The following is a 21,814-nucleotide window of genomic DNA, read 5'->3' on the forward strand; positions in this document are numbered from 1 at the left end:
GCTTCACAAAGTAGATGGAATGTCTTTGAAGAATGGACAGGATACGGATAGATACAGAAAAAGGATGAGTTCACTGTATGTACAGAAAAGTAAAGGAGCCTGGCTGGTGTGGCTCAGTGGTTGAGAATTTACCCATGCACTATGAGGTCGCAGGTTCCATTCCTGGTCAGGGCTCGATCCCCAGTAGAGGGTGCGCAGGAGGCAGCCAATCAATGATGTTTCTCTCTTATTGATGTCTCTCTCTCCCTCTTCCTTCCTCTCTCTATAAAAATCAATAAAAAATACATATTTTTTAAAAAATACTACTTTTAAAAAAAAAAGAAAATTAAGGGAGCAAGTGGCATCTTTAGGAGCACGTGAATAAAATAATTCTGACAAAATAACAGAGTTTTAAAGTATGCCCAGGGCACTGAAATTTTTCAATTTGCAGGGACTGGAGATTCTATAGCAAGCCAGCTTGGTAATGAGATACTGGTCAGAAAGGCTTTATCGTTGGTAATCAGATACTGGCAGCAGGATGCAGGAGACCCAGCAATGCAGTTGTGGAAAACAGTGGCAGAAGTCTAACGTAAAATCCCAAGAATGGTAGAGGCCAAGGCAGTAATTTCAGAAGGCTTGTGAAGGGAAACAAAAAAATTCTGAACTTGAGAATCAATGGAAAGTGGAAAAACAAACATTGAACTCAATGCTTTATTATTACTTAGGTGAGAATGGGGCCATTGCTTACAAGACAGTGGAAGTCAAGTTGCGGTAAGAATCTGATAAACTCTGCTTTGGAATTTGCATTTAACAAAATGGGTAACACACTAGTAAACATACCCAGGAAGAGCTCTGACCATCTGGAACTCCAGAAAAGGGTCAGACAACTCAAGTCCCTTTGGGAGGCATCTTTGCAGAGATAATCAACTAAGTCATAAAAGTAAGTGGAGAAAATCGAGAGACAAGTCAAGAACTCCACACTGGTGACAGTCATAGTTGGGCTTTCTTAAAATCCTCACACAATTCCTTACACAGAATCGGTATCATTAGCTCTTATACTAAGAACACATTTCTTCTTAGTGTATACTGATAACTATTTGTTTTTTTTTTGTTGTTGTTGTTGTTGTTGTTGATTTTAGAGAGGGAGGAGGGAGAGAGAGAAACATAGATGTGTGTGAGAGAGAGAGACATTGATTGGCTGCCTCCCACATGCACCCCATTGGGGGATGGAACCTGAAACTTAGGAATCAAGCCCACAACCCTGTGTTGCATAGGATGATGCTCCAACCAACAGAACTACTGGCAAGAGCTGTTTTTATGTTTGTTTGATTTTAAATTGAAAAATAGCTCTGTGCTTTTTAAATTTTTATTTATTCATTTTTAGAGAGAGACAAAGAGAGAAACATTGATTTGTTGTTTCACTTATTTATGCATTCCTTGGTTGATTCTCGCATGTACCCTGATCAGGGATCAGGGATCGAACCCACAATCTTGGCATAGGGGGATGATAATCTAACCTACTGACAGAGGTTAAAAATAAATCAGGAAAGAATATAGAGAAGTAATAATCCCGAGAAGGAGGAGATCTGGCTATTTTGGATTAGCATATCTCAAGAAGAGTGGTTGGTCAATTGCGTCACCAACTGTAGCAACGTCAAAGAGAAAGTGAGAAAGGAGATTGTGCCTGGATGTCACAATCAGGAGACGACTGTCAATCTCTCAGTAAATGAATTCAGCTATGTGTTTGGAGATGCTAAATGTCAGGATGCTAAAAAAGAAGACTGGGCAGCAGCAAGTGGAGATAGTAACTGGGTTTAGCAGTAAAGGCAAAGGTATCTTGTACATTAGGACAATAGTTATAGCTAAGTTTACACTTATATCCAGAGCAATTTTCTGTTATTCAATTGGAATGGACTGGATGATAAGTGAGTTAAACTGAGTTTAAAGAAGAGAGGAAGAAAAATATTAAGCAAAGACATTTGAAAAAGCTAATGACTGGGGGCCTAGATATTTTTCAGTAAATAAGCCACTTAGCACAATTGAGAATGTATAAAGAAGTGAATATGAGAGTGGCTACCACTGAGCTTAGAAGTTGAAATAAAGCCTGTGACATCATTGCCATAAATTGTGTCAGCATGCTTTTTACATACGAAAATCCAATCCTATTTTATAACCAGAGATCCATTATTAATCAGCCATCTTAAAATTCCAATAGCAATCATTATTTTCATGGTAAGTAACAATGAAAAATGCCATATTTTGAGCAACACTATGTACTAGTCACTATTATGGGTAATTTATATAAATTACTACATTTAATCATAATGATAACACCCAAAGTACCATTGTTGTAATATTACATTTCTCACATAATAGATGAGAAAATAAATTTAGGCAGAAAAAAAAAAAATTTGCGTGAGACCTTAATTATATCATGGGCTTCATCCCTTTTTCAACACCACATTGTCAGTAATTAGCTGACCCAAGCTTGTAACTCAGATCCGTCTGATTCCACTGTGCACTTCCAGCTATGACCCACTGCTACTATATTACAAAACAGAATACTAGTACATGGCTCTCTGACACTCCTAGTCCCGTGGCAAACATACAAACAGACAGTCTAAGAGCTGTGTTCCTTACACAGAACAGGTATCATTAGCTCTTATATTACGAACACATTTTATGCCCATTTCTTCTTCGTGTATACTGATAACTATATAGTTCCACAATTGGCCAAATACATGATTTAACTTTAAAAATTCCTTTAAAAAATTATCTCCTAGCTAGGCAAGTTATAAGGAAAGACATGATAAATGTACAAGAAAAAAAAAAAAAAGAAAAAAAACCCTCCTCTTAAGTTTGTTTTCTAGCTCCAACAAAAATGACTAAGCAAACTCTAAATAGAGCACAGGGACCGAAACACCCACATGTGTCTGCACATGTGTTACTCATACAGCACATACAGTGTGCATGGCCAACTGGACCAAAGGAGGCTGCAATTCCTTCAAGAAATTCGAGGAAGTCCATAAACCGTAAGGATAAAATTGTCTCAAGAGAAATGAACACGGCATTCCTAAATTCACAAGTAGATGAAGCCTAAGATATAATTACGGACTCATTTTGTTTTTTTAAAGTTCTTAATGATGTAATGTTTCATTGTTAATTAAATTAACAAAGAATCAGACACAATGACTGTCACTAAGAATCTGGGGCCTGAATAAAAACAGCCAGGATATTTTTTCTCATTGACCTTAAAGTGGGGAAGCAAAGACCAATGAATGTACAATTACAAATGGGATTAGAGCTACACCATATGGATATGAATGAATATGAATTTGAATAGGAATGTGGTTGTTAGTGATAAGTGGTGGAGGCCATTTAGGGAACACTTCACTGCATAAGTGACAACTGAACTGAGATCTAAGTGATGGCTAGGAATTAACCAGGCAAAGCTAACAGGAAGCTAGCGGCCATATTTTCAATTGCAAGGTACTGGAGGGAACAAGGTCAATTGGAGAATCTAAAAGAAACCTGGTGGCTGTCGCTTAGAGAAGGAAAGGGGCCTTAATGAGAGATGGTGCTGGAGAGACAGGTAGAGATCACATCATGTGGGACCATTTGTATGGTCCAAAGTAAGAATTCCCTCCCTCTCTTGTGAGGATTGTGAAACTGGCATGGAGTTAAAGGGAGAAAGTAATATTATTAGTCTCTGATAATTCCAATATCTTAGGAATCTCAGGCATTTTCCAAATAACAGGTGCCATTAATGTAACTTACCTTCAACAAACAAACAAATAAACAAAATTAAAATTAAAGTGCAATAAAAACAACTTTTAAAATAGGAATCTGGAAAACTGTACTCACATAACTTCAGTCAGAATGATAAACATTACTGTTTATCATTCTGACTGAAGTTATGTGAGTACAGTTTACTGGTTGGTTAACTAGTATTTCTCTTTTCTACGCTTGGTGGAAAAATCAAGTGTTAGTACAATTTAAGATATCAGTATGAGTGTGCATCAGTATTCTTCAGTGAACTGTTTCCCTGCATGCCAAACAACTATGCAAGAGGATTCTTCAAAAATTCTAGTGTCTTTACATTTTTAGTCTTTCAGACTTCATCGGACCTCGTGCACTACAAAGATTTCTGCCACCACAATCAGGCTGAACAACTTATGACAACTGAACTTCTTAGCTGAAAGTCCGAGAGCTTGTTACAGCTTTGGAACTTTTCTAAATGAATTATGGCAGCTTTTGACTCACAGGCCCCCGTTTCATAGCTTTGGAGACTGAGATCTGGATCTGTAACTTATCTTGGACCTTGGTTATTGTTAGGCTTCAAAATCTTACGTTCACGTATCTTTTATTCTGCCAGGGCCTAGCAAGTGCTTACATTCAACTTCAGAGGGCTGTGTCTAATACTCTCTTCTGAAGGATCCTTTTATCTAGAATAAACTCAGTTTTCTTGATCATTCAAACACAAATGAATTGTTTTTGTATTAAAACGAAAATGTATCTTAGTCTCGGGGTTGTTTGGTATTTGACCAAGAAAGAAATTTAAAACAGGAAATGGCAAATATATGTAATATGTGCATCCTAAAGATGATGAAAATATAATCACAAATAATAAGATAATTTAATAAGCAGATGTCCAGTGAGATACTAATGTAAACACAGAAATAGGTGCCCCCTCCCAGTAAACTTGAGGACCCGAGTGTAAAGCATTTGCCGGGTCTAAAGTATATTTCAGTATAGGTTACCGTACTTTTGTTGTGATTCACAGTTTTAAACCCACACCATATTGATCACCCATATTCATGGCACCCTCACATCCCCTGAGTATTAGTATTTATAGATGAGAGAACAAAAGAATCGAGGGTGGCTTCTCACTATTAATACATCAGGAACACCATCCCTCATCTTCTGACTCCCCGTTGTTATTGTTTCCCCGGTGCTACAGTGCTACAGAGATCCTCTGTTTCCAACAGTGTGTTCCCTTCAAATTTAGTAAAAACATTAAGAAAACATAAAGACAACGGAAAGCTGAAAACCTGAAGCCTGATGCTCTGAAGAGTTGCTTCAGGCCGTTACAAATCATTACTCTCTGTGAGACATCGTGCTCCGCATTGGAGAACAAGGCATGTGGAAACCTGATAGCATTTGCCAATGCAAATTAGATTATTCCCTTGCTGCTCCAATTTATTAAATGCACAACAGATGACTTCATATTTTCATTATTGGGAAATGGCCTTGTTAGAATTTCTGGCTCATATCACATGTATTGTATGTCATCATGAAAAAGCATTCAATACCCATTACAAGGTCTTCAATAGGCTCAGAACTGCGATTTCTAAGTCAAGTTCAATGTAATCTCTGTCCCCAAAGATTGTTCAGATTATTAATTTTAAAAATATAAAAATATAATTACCTGCTCCTCTGGTGTGGTTGAAATCTCCCTTAATGATTTTGCACGATTTCCCATTGCCATTGCATACACCACAATGGTCTTCCCTTGCAAGAGACCCTAAGAAACCATCACAGCCGACCTTCTGTAACAAAAGAATGGCAACACATCATAAAATGAGTTTTTTCTTTTTTAACGCTAATTTAGGACAAGCCTAGTCTCTACAATCTAGACATATTTAATTGACAACCGAGTAAAATGTCATAGTCTCTGGTGCAAACCAATTCAGCATGCTCATGTCAAATATTATCTAAAAGTGATCAAATAGCAGAATAGTGATGAGAATATTTTTATTTTATTAAAATTAAATGATATCCTAAAGCAATCTGATAAAGTATATTGAAACAACTGCAATTTACATAAATCCCAAAGGCAGTGACATTTCTATTAAACATAACACAACTAATCTAATTCATTCTACTAAAAAATAGAGTAGATATATTACATTATATGGATGGCTTCACTTCTAAGGTTGCAAAGTGAATATTGAATATTAAATATTAATTATTTTGAAAAGCAAATAAATGTTTATTTTCACTACAGTTCATGAATAAAAGGAGTTCTTTGGCATCCAGCACACAAATGTGGCTGCTGTGAGAAAATATAAGCCACAGGGGAATTATATTTATATACTTCCAGAAAAATGGTGTTAATACAAATCTTCTGAGATTAAATCACTGAATCTTTTCTAGTGAATAATGTTGGTCTCCTAGGCACGTGCAGAAAATATAACAATATTTTGTAAAGCTACGCATACTCCAAGGACAGAATTTATCATTATCAATGCTGCCAGAAATAAATAGTAGGATCATATAATTACCCCTAAATAAGAGTTGCAAGATGGACTGAGGATACATCCATGTATAAGTCACACCTACTTTAGAGGGATTTAAATGATATCAATAAAACAGAAACAAAAACCGGGTCTTTCGCTGTGGTTGGTGTGGGTGGTGCTACGATAAGGGAAGCTGGCAGATAACGGGCAGCTGCAGGATAAACATCCTGAAAGCAAAAATCTCAAGAAACCTGCCTCACATAGCATCCTTCCTTGTATCGAGGACTGTATCCATGTCAAGAGGTAGACAATGCAACACATCAGCAGAAAACATGGTCAGCAAAACACGAAAGCTTATTCAGAGAGGGATAAAGGGAATGTCTCCGATGGAAGAGGTGGCCACACAGGAAACTCTCAAAACACAACAAGGGTGTGGGAAAACGTCACGAAGCAGAGCCATGAAAAGACTTGGGAGTCCTGGGGTGAGAAAAAAATATCTCTTTCATATACAAATGACCAAAAAATGTAGAGTAGATTCTGGAGTGATTCTGAAGTAACAGAAGCACCTTTATTGCTCTACACCTAGTCCCCAGCTTGTACTCTGGCAAATAAAATAAACCCAATAAATAGTAGTTAAAAAATTGAATAAATTAGTACTTAATTTCTCTTTTGTCTAACCCTTATAACTGGAAAATTACATGTCTATAAACCTAAAAGTCCGGGATATAGAAATATTGAGCCATGGCTCAATAATCATGCATTTTTTTAAGATAATTTCATATTTTGTAATCGGTAGTCTCAAGTGCCCATACTTATCAAAATATGCTTAGATAATGGAAATGCATTATGGAAATGTCCCTGGAAGAAAGCTGTCTATTTTCAATTGCCCTCGTGAGTCCATTCACCAAGATGAAAATTCTATTTTCAGCTTCAGTGCTATGCATTTTGTGATAAAACAAGACATTCAATCCAAATCCAACATACAGAAGGTTGTGTGTGTGTGGGTGCGGGGAGGGGAAATGGAAGGAGACATGGTTTTAATTATACTGAAAGACTGAATGAAGCATTTTAGTTAAAAAGCCAGAATCTTGAAGTATTCCAAAGCTGTTAGAAGTCAAAATCCATTTCATAGGACTTTAATGTAATTATAATCCTCAGAGTCTCATAGCATTGATGCATACTTTTTTATTGCTATAATTTTAATGTCTAGCTAGGAACTCTGGCTTACACAACAGATCTGGCTTACACAACATTGTTAAGTGAGAAGCATAGTAATTTAGGCTATTGTATGTGGCATATGTAGTTGGAAAACTTTTTCTTGAAAAATAAATTCATTTAAGACATACAATAATGTGACAGATGTACATGTAATGACACAATTAAATTAAAAGCTTTAATTATACAACATACATAATTTTAATTCTGAAAACAAATATGTAGAAGTATCTGCAAGGACTTATTTTTACATATAAATGAAAAGATTACATTTTATATTACTGCCATATCCTGTTAAATAATAAAGGAAATTAATATGCAATTTAAAAACTATTTCTTATGTCAATGTTAGTACATGATTCTGTGCTTTAAATTTTATAGCATTCTGGAAGAGTATAGAATCTCAGAGCTGGTGAAGCATTTCAGTTTCATGTTGTTTTCAAGTTTTTATCCAAAAGTCTATAGACTTCTATCAAACCAGACTGATCCATCTATAGCTTGCAATTATTTTCAAAATGTGAGCGTGTGGGGTGAAAAAGGACACTTTTCATCAAATTTTCAAAGGAGTGTATTGCACACAAAAATCAGTGACCATTGGTCCAACAACTTCATTTTACAGAGTCCACTGATGCAGACCCATCTTAAGTGCTTCTCCCAAGAACAGCTTCCTAGTGGCTGTCATGGCTTCAGTGCTGCTCCACTCAGATGCTCTTTCGTAACTAAAGGATGGATTTCCCTCCCATGCCTGGGCAGTTTATCAGCTGATGGCTCTCAGCCCCCAACCCTTTTCGGAAATTACCTAGTCTTAAGGAAACTTCATTTCCCAAGGTCACATTCTCTCCAAAGACAGTTTTGTGTCCAAACGCTCGTAGCTGCTACAGGTAAAAAGAGCTTTTTCCCACCCCAAGTGGGGACAACTCTGAAGAACCATCCCAGGTTCAATGCCCACAGGGTCAGCCGAGGTCTTGTGACTGCACCACAGCCCAGTTTCTCCCTGTGCCCAATCCTGCCTCCTTTCGTTCCCACATAAATGTTTATCATGAAAACACTAGGCATTAAACATCCTGCATATTAATCTCCCAGGGAAGCCACCCTGAGGCAGAGCTACAGCTATCAAATTCTAAGTTCTAGCCTTGGATCTTTCCACCATGCTGCTCATCCTCACTTTAACAGAATTTCCAATGATAAATGAAGAAGAGCACACAAATGCATGCAGTAGATGAGGATTATATAAATGGGTCTTGAAAACACCATACTAAACGAAATAAATCGGACAGCAAAAGTTAATAATTTCACTCATATGTGGGATATAAAACTGAAAACAACAAATGAACAAACAAGAAAAACAAACAAATAAAAACTCGTAGACACAGATAACAGCAGAGTGGTTACCAGAAGAAGGGGCCTGGGAGGGTAGTGAAATGTAAAGAGGGTTAAATATGTAGCGTGGGAAGATGATTTGACTGTGAGTGGTGGGTGCACAGTGCATTATATAGATGATGTATCATAAAATTGTACACTTCAAACCTATATAATCTTATGAACAATGTAACCCCCAATAAATTTTATTAAAATTTTTTTTTAAAAAAAAGGAAGACAGAGGCAAATGAAATGTCTAAGTATTATAAGAAAATTTAAAATGCTTTCAGCCCTGGCTGGTGTGGCTCAGTTGGTTGAGCATTATCCCATCCCATGCGCCAAAAGGTCATCGGTTCGATTCCTGGTCAGGGCGCATGACCAGGTTACGAGTTTGATCCCCAGTTGGAGTGTGTACAAGAAGAGGGAACCAATGTTTCTTTCTTATCTCTCTCTCTCTCTCTCTCTCTCTCTCTCTCTCTCTCTCTCTCTCTCTCTCTCTCTCTATCTCTCTCCATTCCCTCTAAAAATCAATAAAAAACCATTAAAAATAAAGTGCTTTCATATTAAGTGAGTAGTAGGACTGACTTTAGTTTTTATGGCATGGCTCAGTCTAGGACACAAGACATGGAGAACTGGAGTGCTTGAATTTTTGGTCTGCCATGTTTTGGCTTAAAATGACCAAAGTGTTATAATTTTAGGCCTATAGAAAGTACTGATAGAATAAAAATCTCATAATCTTTCCCCTAATAATAGATAATATAGATTATCTAGTCCAAACCCTAAATTATACAGAGTAGATCAGACTTGGTCAAGCTCACAGTTGAGTCAGGACAATATCCACATCTTTTGAATGTTAGGGCAAAGCTCTCTACCACACTGGGGAGCTGCTCAGGGGTCCCACAGCCCTCTTTCAGCATGTATGTTCTCTCCCGTTCAGACCACCTTACCTGACACCTGCCATTTGCACAGATATCCAATCCCTGAGAGCCACAAGAAGTTCCATCCATCACTTTTTCTGACAGAAGAATAGGCTGTTCTTTCCCAATAGGTGAGCAAAACAAGGCACATGGTTTTCCTACACACAGAGTATATAGAAACAAGCAGAAGTGATTGCATAAATATTTTTATCTTAAGCTTTATTTTTCAGAACAGTTATTGAGTAAAAAAATATAATTTAATGTTAATTGGATAATGTAATACTAGAGTAGATAACACTAGAGGGGTACTATGAGTAGCATAGGAGATGATGCCTGGAGAAAAATTGTTATCCAATGAGTATCAATGTCCTTCTTAAGAAATCTGTCCTTAGATTATTTTCAAAATGTATCACTTATTATTTTCTGGCACTAAAATCCTACCACACAAGCCAACCATTCTTCCTGGAAAATATCATGGCCACTTCCATTTTGCTCACATCTTTTTGGAACAAATTCCCTTTTGTCTTAATTACATATCAGACATTTACCCACTTAAGATTTACTTTATTTCTAAAACTCATTTTTTCAACTTAAAAGAAAATTATTTTTCACCCTACCAGGTTTGGCTCAGTGAATAGTGTCAGCTTGCGAACTGAAGGGTCCCGGGTTGGATTCTGGTCAAGGGCACATGCCCAGGTTGCGGGCCCGATCCCCAGTAGGGGGCATACAGGAAGCAGCTGATCAATGATTCTCTCATCATTGATGTTTCTCTCTCTCTCTCCATCTCCCTTCCTCTCTGAAATCAATTAAAAAATACTTCAAAAATTATTTTTCAATTACAGTTTATAGTCAATATTATTTTGTATTAATTTCTGGTGTTATTGACCTCACTTATAAATCTCAAAATACTAACTTTCATTCCTATGCATTTGGCATTTTCTAATTGAAAAATAACTAAAGGGAGAAAGAACTTCTAAGATGAACCACTGTTCAAGCTTTTGCATGACTAGGATGTTTAGAAATGTAACACAATCCCATTAGAACGTCCATTGGTGTGCACCATTGCTGACGCACTGTCTAGCTGTCTAGGACTCAACCTCCTTTACTGCTTAGTCAGAAAGCAGGTCAGTGTCTAGGACGTCGGGGTTGAGAACCACAGTTCTAGGTAAAGAATTCTTGAATGGCTGGCAGTCTTCTCTGGTACTTTGTTGAGCTAGAGCTCAATAAGATTGGGCAGCTAGAGCTAAAGCACGTGTCTTTTAAGCTCAGTCAAAGAGTGCCAAAATATTTTTAAAGCGCTGTTTCTATTTCTAAGCATGGTACAGAGGAGCTGCAGTACTTGGTAACACCAGTAGTAGGATTATCCAAATCTGAAACGTTAGAGCAAATTCCATGCTACATTACTACTCTATTGGCTTGACACCAGTCGGGCCCTTTATTGTTTATTAAGCTCATATAAAGAGAATGGAAAATAGCTGACAGTCTCTGCCACTGATCTTCGAGTATGTCTTCAGCAAAGTTCCAGGATGCAGATGGGGTTCTATAAATACCAAATAACAGCCAGAGGCGTGGAACAGGGTATCACTTTGCAAAGGGAAGACGGACAGTCAAATGAGCCTTCAGAATTGAACATTTCAAACAGTTTTCACATGTGGCTTCTGAATACTGCTTTGAACAATTTTGATGAGTTGGAACAAGGCCTTCAATGCGCATGGTTTTGAAATTTTCCTTTAGGATGCCATTATAAGCCACAATAAAGTGTTTCAGTGTGCTCTCACACCTCAAAGTAGGTTATGTTTATTCAATGGCTGCTTACTGTGTCATATCTTTGGACTTAAAAACAGCTGCTGTAATTGTAACACTTTAAAAGATATATCTCTTTCTGGAGTTTTTATGAAAGAGAGGAGCAAACCTGATATATGAATAATGTTGACAGGAGTTAATCTAGAAAATTCCACTCACATTCCAAGCAAGGCTTCAGATAAAAATCTTTGTATTTCTCCTTTTACAACGTACTGTCAATTGGCTGTGCTTACTTTAGCTTTACAGATGACATAAACATTTGATACCAATCTTCCTTCCTGGAAAATACCCTTGAGATGGTGACATTCTAGCGATCCTTTTAACATGCCAGCACTTGGCAGGCAGGCTCTGTCTTGATTTAAGAGACAAACCCTTTCCAAGATATGCATTAAACGTGGCTATCAGCCAAATTTCAGCACCGAGTATGCAAAACACCTGAATGTCAAAGCCATGCATCTTTTTTCTCTAAAAATAAATGTTCCACGGCATTGATGCCCTAAGTTTAATTCTCCTAGCCACAGGTCCGTGTACTCCATAACAGTAACGGAAATAGCCACTTGAATTTCAAGGTGTCATGTGTTATTAAGACTTAGACTTTTAAACAGAATTATGTATTTGAATTTCTTCCATTGTGCAATAATCTATGGAGACAAATTGTTGTGGGCTCTATTCATCATACAGACTGCTGGGTTTGCTTGATGTCTCACTTGTAAAAAATTCATTATAAAAAATGCTAACCTGCTAATTATATAATTATCTGTTATGGATTATTCTGGTGATAAATGTCACTTTATAAGTTAGGCACTTATTCAATTGTGATTTCCAATATCTTTAATATTTCAAACTGACTCCCATCCAATTCTGATTTTTTTTTTTAAACTGAAGGAAAACTCTTTCCTATCTCTTATTTCACATATGAGTAGACAGGTTTCAAATAAATTTAATATTACCAAACTGTATAGTCAGTTAGAGGCAGAGATAGACTTACCCCTCAAATGATCAGATAATCACTTTCATGATCTGAATAGTCATCTTGATTATATCTTTACAACAAAAATATATTGTTTATGTATTTCCAATTTATGCACCGGACATTAATCAAAAGCTTAATAACTGCCAGACTGTATACTAGGCACAGACAATAGAGAGAATACAGACACATGAAATCTGCTACAACAGGGTGCTTGGCGGGTACTTGGAAGAGGCACATACCCAGTTTGGAGGGTCAGGGGGATTCTTTTTTCTAGAAAACTTGACATGAGCTGAGTAAAAAAAAAAAAATCAGCAGAAGTTTTCAAGGTAAATAAATGGGGGGAGAGAGATCAAAGCTTGAGAAAGAAAAGGGATTATGCCAAGAAACTAGCACGTTCACAAGCCCAGAAATAAGAGAGCACGATGCACATGAGGAAGGGAATGGAATCCAGCCTGACTGTGCTGGAGACTACAGAAGGGAATGAGAGAAGTCAAAGGGGTGGGCCGTACAGGCCAGGTAATAAAGTGTGAGATTGGTCCTGAGAGCAGCAGGACTCACGGAAGGGTGTTACTTGGCAATGCACCTGACAAGCCTGTCCTTTCAGAAGGCCAACCCGGCTGAAATGCGGAGGGGCTGGCAGAGGGTAAGGCTATGGCAGAGACTGTGCAGAAACTAAGGAATCCAGTTTAGAGATGGTGCGATTATGAACAAAGATGCGGGCAGTAGGAAGATTTGGACAAGTGAGATTTGATGACTGATTACAGGTGGATGGAGACTGAGGAAGGATTCTGGCTTAGCTTGGTCATGAGGCAGATCCTGATTTCATTCTCAGTGAGAGAGCCCAGTAAGAGAAGTATAAGGTAGATTGGAAAAGGAAAGGAACAGGGGATGTGTTCAACTGGGAGCATGTTGAGTTGGACACGAATGGGATTTTGAGATGCTGTGCAACAGATGGGTAAGTAGCTAAGGAGATCAGAACAGAGCAATCTGGGTTGGAGACTAATATTTGTGCTCCTTTACATATAGAAGATAAATAAACCCCGTTGAATTAATAAGATTATTTTAAGGAGAATGTTTAGTCAGAAGACAAGAGGGGCCAAGACAGACCACTAGAAAATTCCCACTGGACACATCAGTCATTCACCTAATATTGACTCAGTGCCTATTCTGTTCACGTGTATTTACAGTGCTAGAGATATAACATGCACAAAATATGACAATAAGCCTTGCCCTTACAACTATTAATTGAAGGGCATATAATAAACAAATAAAACATAAAAGTATTATGGCAGATGATAAGCTCTTGGAACAACAGAATAAAGAAGAGAAAGGAAAGGCACTGAGTTTATATTTCTGAAAAGACCTGAAGGGGGTGAAAGAATGGATCAGAGCGATATCTGGGGAAAGTACTTCAGCACAGAAAACATCAGCCTCTAAGATATTAAGACAGGAGGGTACCTAACTTATTCAAGAAAGAACAAGGAAACCTGTGTGGGTGGAAAGGTGTGACGAAGGAACAGTAGAGATGAAGTTCGAGGGCAACAAAAAGCCAGGTAGTGGAGGTCCTTATAGGCCATTAAAAGAACTTCGAACTTTCACTCTTGGTGAGTTGTAAAGATACTAGAGGGTTATGAATGGAAGAAGAACATGATATAACTGACATTTTAAATATATCATTCTAGCTGCTATGTTCAGAATGAAGGCAGGGTAAGGGCACAGGCATAAAGACAGAAGGCCACTGCAATCATCTGGATGAAAGAGAGTGGCTCGCCCCAAGGTGGTGGTTCTGGATGATGAAAAATGATGACATTCTGGATGGATTTTATGTAACCTTACTAATATTGTGAATACACAGTAAAAGAGAAAGGAAAGAAAATATGATAACTTCCAGAAAGACAGAATGACCAGTTTTTGAAGGGATTGTGATGTAATTTCTTCTCAACTGAAGAAACTATGTTTGGGGACTGTGTGGGGAAAGAGAACATGACATGTTTGAGGCAGTAAAACATGACCAATGCGTGGAGTGCCAAGTGAAAGGGATGGAGGTTTTAGGTGAAGGAGACAGTATTAGGGGGCAGATTAAGGAGGGTCTTGTTGTGCATGTCTTGTGGAGTAATTTGGTCTTTACCCGAAGAGTTATGGGAAGCCTCGGAAAGGCTTTAAGGAAGAGAAACAAATGATCAAATCTGCACTTTGTAGAAAGATCTGGGGGCTGCTCTATGAAGAGTGAGTTGAGGCAGAAGAGTGGAAACAGAAAGACTTCTTTGGAGCCACTCGAGTGGCCCAAGCAAGAAACGGTGGAAACTGAAGTTTAGAACAGTGAAAGTGGAGATGGAGTGGAGAGAGATTCAGGAAGTAAAATAGATACGACATGGTGATGGATTGATGTGTGGGGGAGGAAGAGGGAACTTTAGAATGTCATATCTCTGGCTGGTGCAACTGAGAAGCTGGGATAACCTTCACTGAGATAGGAGACACTAAAGAGGATCAGAATGGGCATGGATTGGAAGGGTTAAAATCGTGAATTTAGTCCTAAACTGCAGATATCCAAGTAGAAATATCAAGGAGGGACTTGCACAAACAAGTTTGGAACTCAAAGAAAAAAATCTGGCTGAAGGCATAACTTCATGAGTTATTTGCATATTTGAAGTCATGGGAATAGATGAGATCACTTAAGAAGAAAATGTAGAGTGAAAACAGAATAGCATCTGGGCTAGTCAGAAAACACCAGAGAGCGCATGTAGACATGGAGGTGTTATGTCATGGAAATAAAGGCGCATGAGTGTTTTAAGAACCAAAGGGTAGCCAACCATTGGAATGTCTTTGAGAGTTCAAGTACAAAAAGGACTGGAAACCATTTATTAAGTCTAGTGTCTATGAAAGTCCTGACGACATTAGTGTGATTTGTGCTGGTGAAATCCAGATTGAAAAGCCAGGAAACAGAGGGCTGGAAAACAGACAACTCTTTTCTTTGGAGAAGTGTGTCCGCTGGTTGTGTGTGTGGAGGGGGGGGAGGGGGGGGAAAGCGGAGTGTAAGTACACCAGCTGGAAGTGGCCATGGGTTTGGAGGAAGGTCTGCAGGTTTTCATGGAGGAGTCTTAAATATGTTTAAAAAAATCCAGTGTGAAAAATTAGAAAAAGCAGATGAAGTACCGCGTTTCCCCGAAAATAAGACATCCTCCGAAAATAATACCTACTTACAGGTTTCCTTCTGAGTGAAATATAAGGCATCCCCTGAAAATAAGGACCCCCTAGGCTAAACATGAGAGATTTGGTCCACTGATTCTGAAAGAAATGGAGTCACAAGAAATTCACCAGGAAATTCAGGAATTGGATTGTTATGATGATGTTCCAGAAGATGATGACATGACTGTCATTGAATAAATGAGTAAATTCTTGATACTGTAGGATTCACAGTTTGTCTGGTTTGTGTTGACAACTACCGTACTACCATACCGTATACAGGTAATAAATTTCCTTTATTTTCATTTAACAATAAATGTGTACCGTATTCTTCTTCATGGAAAAATAAGACATCCCCTGAAAATAAGACCTAGCGCATCTTTGGGAGCAAAAATTAATATAAGACACTGTCTAATTTTCAGGGAAACAGGGTATATAAGAGAAAGTAGGGGTAACCAATGAGCACACTGAAAAGGGAAAATCCGGATGACATCACGGACACAGAAGGAGCCCCCGGCTTTGGAAAGGAGGAATGAAGATTGCGCGGCATGGTAGAAAGCAGTTAATGGTTAGGCTCAGGGGTTTGTCAGCAAGAAAACAAGGAGGAAATTACCTGATGGCTATCCCCCACCAAGAGGCAGTGGAATAATGTGCTTGATTGTTTAGCTGTTCGCATGAGTGCTTGTAAGCTCAGCTGCCTACATGGAGGGAAGGTTTTTGGCCAGATGGGGGCACTGAACCTGATAAACAATGGGGTGTGGGCTACTAACAAGAGCATTGCTGAAAGGAGGGAAAGCAGAGTCCAAACTGACGAAGGGGGGAAACAACAAAAGGAGAGACCAGGGGCAAGTTGGTCAATTAAGACGGAGAATTCCCCCCCACTTTTGGTTCGGCAGCTCGAACCCACAGTCCACTGACCATGGGCAAGCGTTATCATTCTTAAGAAATAGGCAACATACAATTTTCTTAAAATTCTGATTATGATTCAAGATTGACAGGAAGTTGAAAAAATAGACAGAGAGATCCCATATACCTCTCATCCAGTTTCTCCCCGTGGTTACACCCTGGTAACTACAGAATAGCAAACCCAGGGAACTGACATTGGTACATGTATGTGTATAATTATATGGCATTTTATCACGTGTAGATGTTTACAACCACCACCACCAAAAATATATTGAATTATTTTTCCTCACCACAATGTTCTACCATATGCTATTCCTTTACAGTGACATCCCTTCTTTCCCCACTCCCATCCCTAACTCCCATAACCGCTAACCTATGTATTTCCCATCTTTCTAGTTCTATCATGTCAAAAATGTTACATAAATGGAAACATACAGTATGTGACCCTTTGAGGTTGTTTTCTTTTCAATCAACATAATGCTCTGAAGTAAAAAAAAAAAAAGCCATTGCACATATCAGTAATTTGTTCCTTTTATTGCTGCTTAATATGGTCTGCATGTACCTCCGTTTGTGCAAGCATTCGACTATTTAGAACCTTTTTGGTTGTTTACAGTTCTTGGCTGTTGAAAATAAAGCTGCTACGAATGTATGTGTACAAGATACTTTATGATTGTAAATTTCCACTCTTCTGGGATGAATGCACAGGACTGCACTTTCTGAATTATATGATGGGCATATCCTTAGTTACTTAAGAAGCTGTGACGCTTGTTTTCGGAGTAGCCGCATGTACCACTTTAGATTCCTAGCAGCAAAGTCTGGCAGACACACACAGCATCTCCTCATCCTCACCAGCATTGGGCATTTCATTCTTTTTTATTTTAGTTGATCTGATGGATGTGTAGAGATATTTTTATATGTACATTTTTTTAGCCAGTGCTTGTGGTTGTTTTATGTCGGTAAAGGCAGAGAAAAACGGAGTGTAGAAATGCCTAGAAGATAACCTGTAAAAATGACATGTTCTACTCTTATAAACACTTTGCAAACCCAGACGTGGTGATGTGGTCGGTCATACCTTCATCCATGACAGCTTGCCACTGAAGTACATGCTTTGAGTACGAAGTTCTAACACTATAGGCCTGACATTGCCAGTCTCTGAATCCAGGCAAACCTGCAGGACAAGGTGGATTCTCACATACTCTGTACTGTTTTCTGGGACCATTACAATCCCTTGCTTCAGAACCTAGCCTAGAAAAGATAGTACAAATAATCAATTTTATCTTTTTTTTTTAGGTTAATTACTCATTTTTTAAATTAAAAGGCATTATAGTAATAATGTATACCCTTTTATATTAAATCTACTTTTGAAAATGTGGATTCATTAAATAACTGGTAATAGTAGAAAAATGCATGTTTTTCTTAAAACTAAGTATTTTTTTTCCCAATCTTTGACCAAATTAACTTCCAAAATACATGAGAAACAAAAGCCAACTTGCCATGAAAATTAAAGAGAAAGGGCTTTAAATGAAATAGAAAGTCTACAGTTCCCATGAGGGAGTTTGTTTAATTAATAAGAAGATGCTTCTAAACATTTTCATACAGATTTATTAAAATTGCTTGGGAAGTAACTGGCGCACTGAGCCCACACCAAGAGTCAGCACAAACCGGAAATGACTTTCTCACACACTGTCCCAGGATCCCGGCGGGACCATGGGGCGGAGCGGCAGGATCTCGCCCTGCTCCCTCCCTATCTGCGCCCGTGCTTAGCTTCCTCTGACACTGATGCTGCTCCCATGCCTTCCCTTTCCAAAGTCCTGTCCTCTTCTAGCTCCTCTCAGGGTTCCTTTAAGTGTCACCTACTTTTTCTAATGCATTTCTCCCTATTTAACACATTTTATTTTATTTAATCAAGAAACCACCACCCTGTGCAGGGTTTAAGTATTTGTTCTTAGAAGTATTGGTCTTATTTTATTCTTTTTTCAATTACAGTTGACACTCAATATTATTTTGTATTAGTTTCAGGTATACAGCATAGTGCTTAGACAATATTATACTTTACAAAGTGTTCCCTCTCATATTTCCTGTCCCCACCTGACACCATATATAGTTATTACAATAGTATAGACCATATTCCCTATGCTGCACTGTACATCCCTGTGACTACCAATCTGTATTTCTTAATCCCTTCATCTTTTTCACCCAGATCCCCAACTCCCCCGCCCCCTCTGGCAACCATCCATATTTTCTGTTCGATGAGTGTATCTCTATTTTGTTTGTCTGTTTGGTGCTTTAGATTCCACATATAAATGAGATTTTTAAAGGGAGCTTTTATACAAACTAAATAATTTGAGGGACCTGTCAGTTTCCCCAAGTGGAGTAGGGTGTGAGGAGTATCTTTTGCTTTCAGAATTGGTCAGGAGAAGCTTTGCATTTCAGAATGAAAGAGAAAGCCGCCCTCCCCCGATCAGGAGCGCTGTGCTTACCCGGGACACTGGCGCTCGCGGCTGCTGATCCCAGCGCTGCAGGTCCGGCTGCAGGGGCTCCAGGCGCTCCACTCTCCGGCCACGTGTCCAGGTGCTGAGGTCCTGCTGGTACATTCTCCAGCCTTACACCACTATTCCAAAAGTCAGGTCTTAGGTGAACAAATCAGGGCACAACGGAAAATCATTCACTGGCCTACAGAGTCCCTGGGATTGCCATTAAATCAGGTCTACCGGATCCCCGAACATGCGCAATTGAAAAAGACCACCGATCAGTAGGCACTTCCCAAGTGTGATGCTAATAGAATGGCCCAGTCCCCCAGGTCTCATGTCAGATCTAACAGTCTTGTCATGAAAAAGGACACAACCCAGCCAGTTTCTCGGTGGCTGAGCATCAACCAAGAACCAAGAAGCCTCTGGTTAGATTCCCGGGCAGGAAACACGCCAGGGCTGTCAGCTAGGTCCCCGGTAGGGGGCATGCAGAAGGCAGCCAATCAATGATTCTCTTTCATCATTGATATTTCTATCTCTCTCTCCCTCTCTCTTGCTCTCTAAAATCAATAAAAAATATATTTAAAACAGAAAACAAAAACCCAGCACACCGACATTTGTACTGCAGCCCTGAGGATTCAGCCCTGGAGACAGGGAGAGGGGAAGCGGGAATGTGGGGGTGACAGGCCAGGGGAGAGAAACCATCACACTCTAAAAACTTATAACTAAGGCGCGGTGAGCAGAAAACGCAGTCAGCTGTAAGGATGGAAGAAAATAAGACACCCACGTCCTATAACTAGAGTGAAGCTGAATTTAAACAAATTTAGCAACTTTTATTTTAAATGTCAGTGATTCAGGGTACTCTCCTTATAATTAAAAAACAAGTATTACTTATTTTAGCACTTTCCTGTATGTCTCCTTTTTTTTTTTTTAAGAGTTCCCATTAAGTTGAAGCCTTAACATGATAGCATGTTTTCTTCTGAAAACTGTTTACTTGAAAAACTTCGGCAATTAGACTTTTTGAAATCCTGTCATTTCGTTTCCATTTTTCTGTAGCTTATTTAGTGTCCATTTACTGAGGAAGGTAACTGTGAAAGAAGAAAGAAGAGCGTGCTCCTTTTTTTATATCTTCCTTCACACGAACTTTAAACAAAAGCAGTGAGAGAGGCTGTCCCTGTGTCACTGGAAATGGCTGCCAGGACTTGGTAGACAGCTTGTTATAATTTCTTCTTATTCCAGGAAAATCACGTATGTGGTGGTCATAGCAAACAGGTTCAAGGTAAAAATTAACTGAAGAAAAAATCATGTTGAGAATAATAAGATGAGAAAAATTTAGATTAATGGTTGAGCAAATTGACCCTTTCAGCCCGAAACACTTCTCTACACCTCAGGGCAACACGATTTTTAAGGAATTTTGAGAAAATGAAGAAACACTCTTATTCCCAATTTTCCCATTTCAAAACGAAAATGAGAATCAAATTTATCTAACAGACTTTTTTCAGGGACTGAATAAAGTGCTAAGCATAATACATAGACCATACTAAAGATTTAATAAAGGTGAGCTATAACAAAAATAAATTGCATGTTTATCATATTAATGTTATTAATAAGTTTGCAGAAACCTTAGCAAAATTCTGTTCATTCTGTTTTTCATTGATCTATGTTTCTTTTAAAATTTATTCTTAATTTTTTAAAATTTATCTTAGTTGTTGAAAATATTATAGGTGTCCTTTTTTTCCCATTGACCCCTTCTAGCCTGCACCCACCCCCCTCTTTAACATTTATTTTGAGAATAAGTCTTTAAATGCTGTCTTTAGAAAAATTAGAAACTATGCTACCTTGTTTTGTGTGAGCCCAGTTAATGCCTTTCTATGTATTAAAATAATTAGTTCCTGCAGATTTTCTGTAATCATGTCAAATTTTAAATTCACTCACTTTTAGAGATAAGAAATTTTAAATCCAGGCTTAAAAAAAAATAAACCTCAACAACTCATATGTATTGATATGCTAAGTCTGTCATTAAAGAAACTAAGATTTTAGATGAAGATTCAAGTCCAATAATTTCAAAAGAGGGGAAAAACAAACCATGTGAAAACATTTAAACAACTTAATGGTTTTAAGGACCAAACTTAATGGTTTTAATGTTATGTCATTCACGGGGAGTGGAGGGGAGGGGGGTTTTTGAGGATAAAGCTGTTAAACTTCATTTGGTCCAATTGTTTTGACCTACTTGAAATGTGTTTATTTTTCCCAGAGTGAATGTCATAGCTCCTTGCCTAGTTAGCAGCAAGCTGACATTAAAAGGACGGTCTAAAAAAAAAATTTAAAAAAAAAATGAAAGGACGGTCTAGAGTTCACAGCTGACTAAAAATATTCTGGGAAAGACCAGGATCTAGACTTATATGTCATTTCATCTAGACCAAATTGGGCAGATAAAGAGAAACGCAAACAGATATGCAAGCCAAATTTGCGTACACAAATCGGGGAAATTTAAAGGAACACAATATGTAAAGTTCATCACCTTGCAGATAGGCATGTCTCTGGGTAAGACTGTGAAGAACCTGCTTTTGAGTCTTGCAGGTGGAGGAGCTGTACTTCAAGGTGAGGCAAGCGTTAAATGTTTTCTTTAGATTATTATACAATATATTCTATTGAGTTTGAATGTAAAATTATCCTAATTATGATTTTCATAAATTTTCTAGCAGCAAATTTTGTTTCATTTGTATTTTTTAGCCTCAAAAACGATATTACGCCTGGTCTAAAAAAAAAAAA

General features: G+C 38.2%; 1 protein-coding gene across 1 annotated transcript in view; it reads right to left on the reverse strand.

Annotated features, from left to right (window-relative positions):
- The window catches only part of ADAMTS19 (ADAM metallopeptidase with thrombospondin type 1 motif 19), a gene marked incomplete at both ends in the record, with an annotated part of 195,179 nt that overhangs the window by 58,338 nt on the left and 115,027 nt on the right, over nt 1-21,814 (reverse strand). Inside the window, 4 exons of the mRNA XM_084886566.1 lie at nt 5,408-5,528; nt 9,740-9,867; nt 17,647-17,819; nt 19,055-19,185. Of these exons, the coding sequence (XP_084742692.1) occupies nt 5,408-5,528; nt 9,740-9,867; nt 17,647-17,819; nt 19,055-19,185 (553 nt within the window). The remainder of the gene's footprint in view (nt 1-5,407; nt 5,529-9,739; nt 9,868-17,646; nt 17,820-19,054; nt 19,186-21,814) is intronic.

This window comes from Pipistrellus hanaki (assembly GCF_964339955.1).
Source record: "Pipistrellus hanaki genome assembly, chromosome: 5".
Taxonomy (NCBI): Eukaryota; Metazoa; Chordata; class Mammalia; order Chiroptera; family Vespertilionidae; genus Pipistrellus; species Pipistrellus hanaki.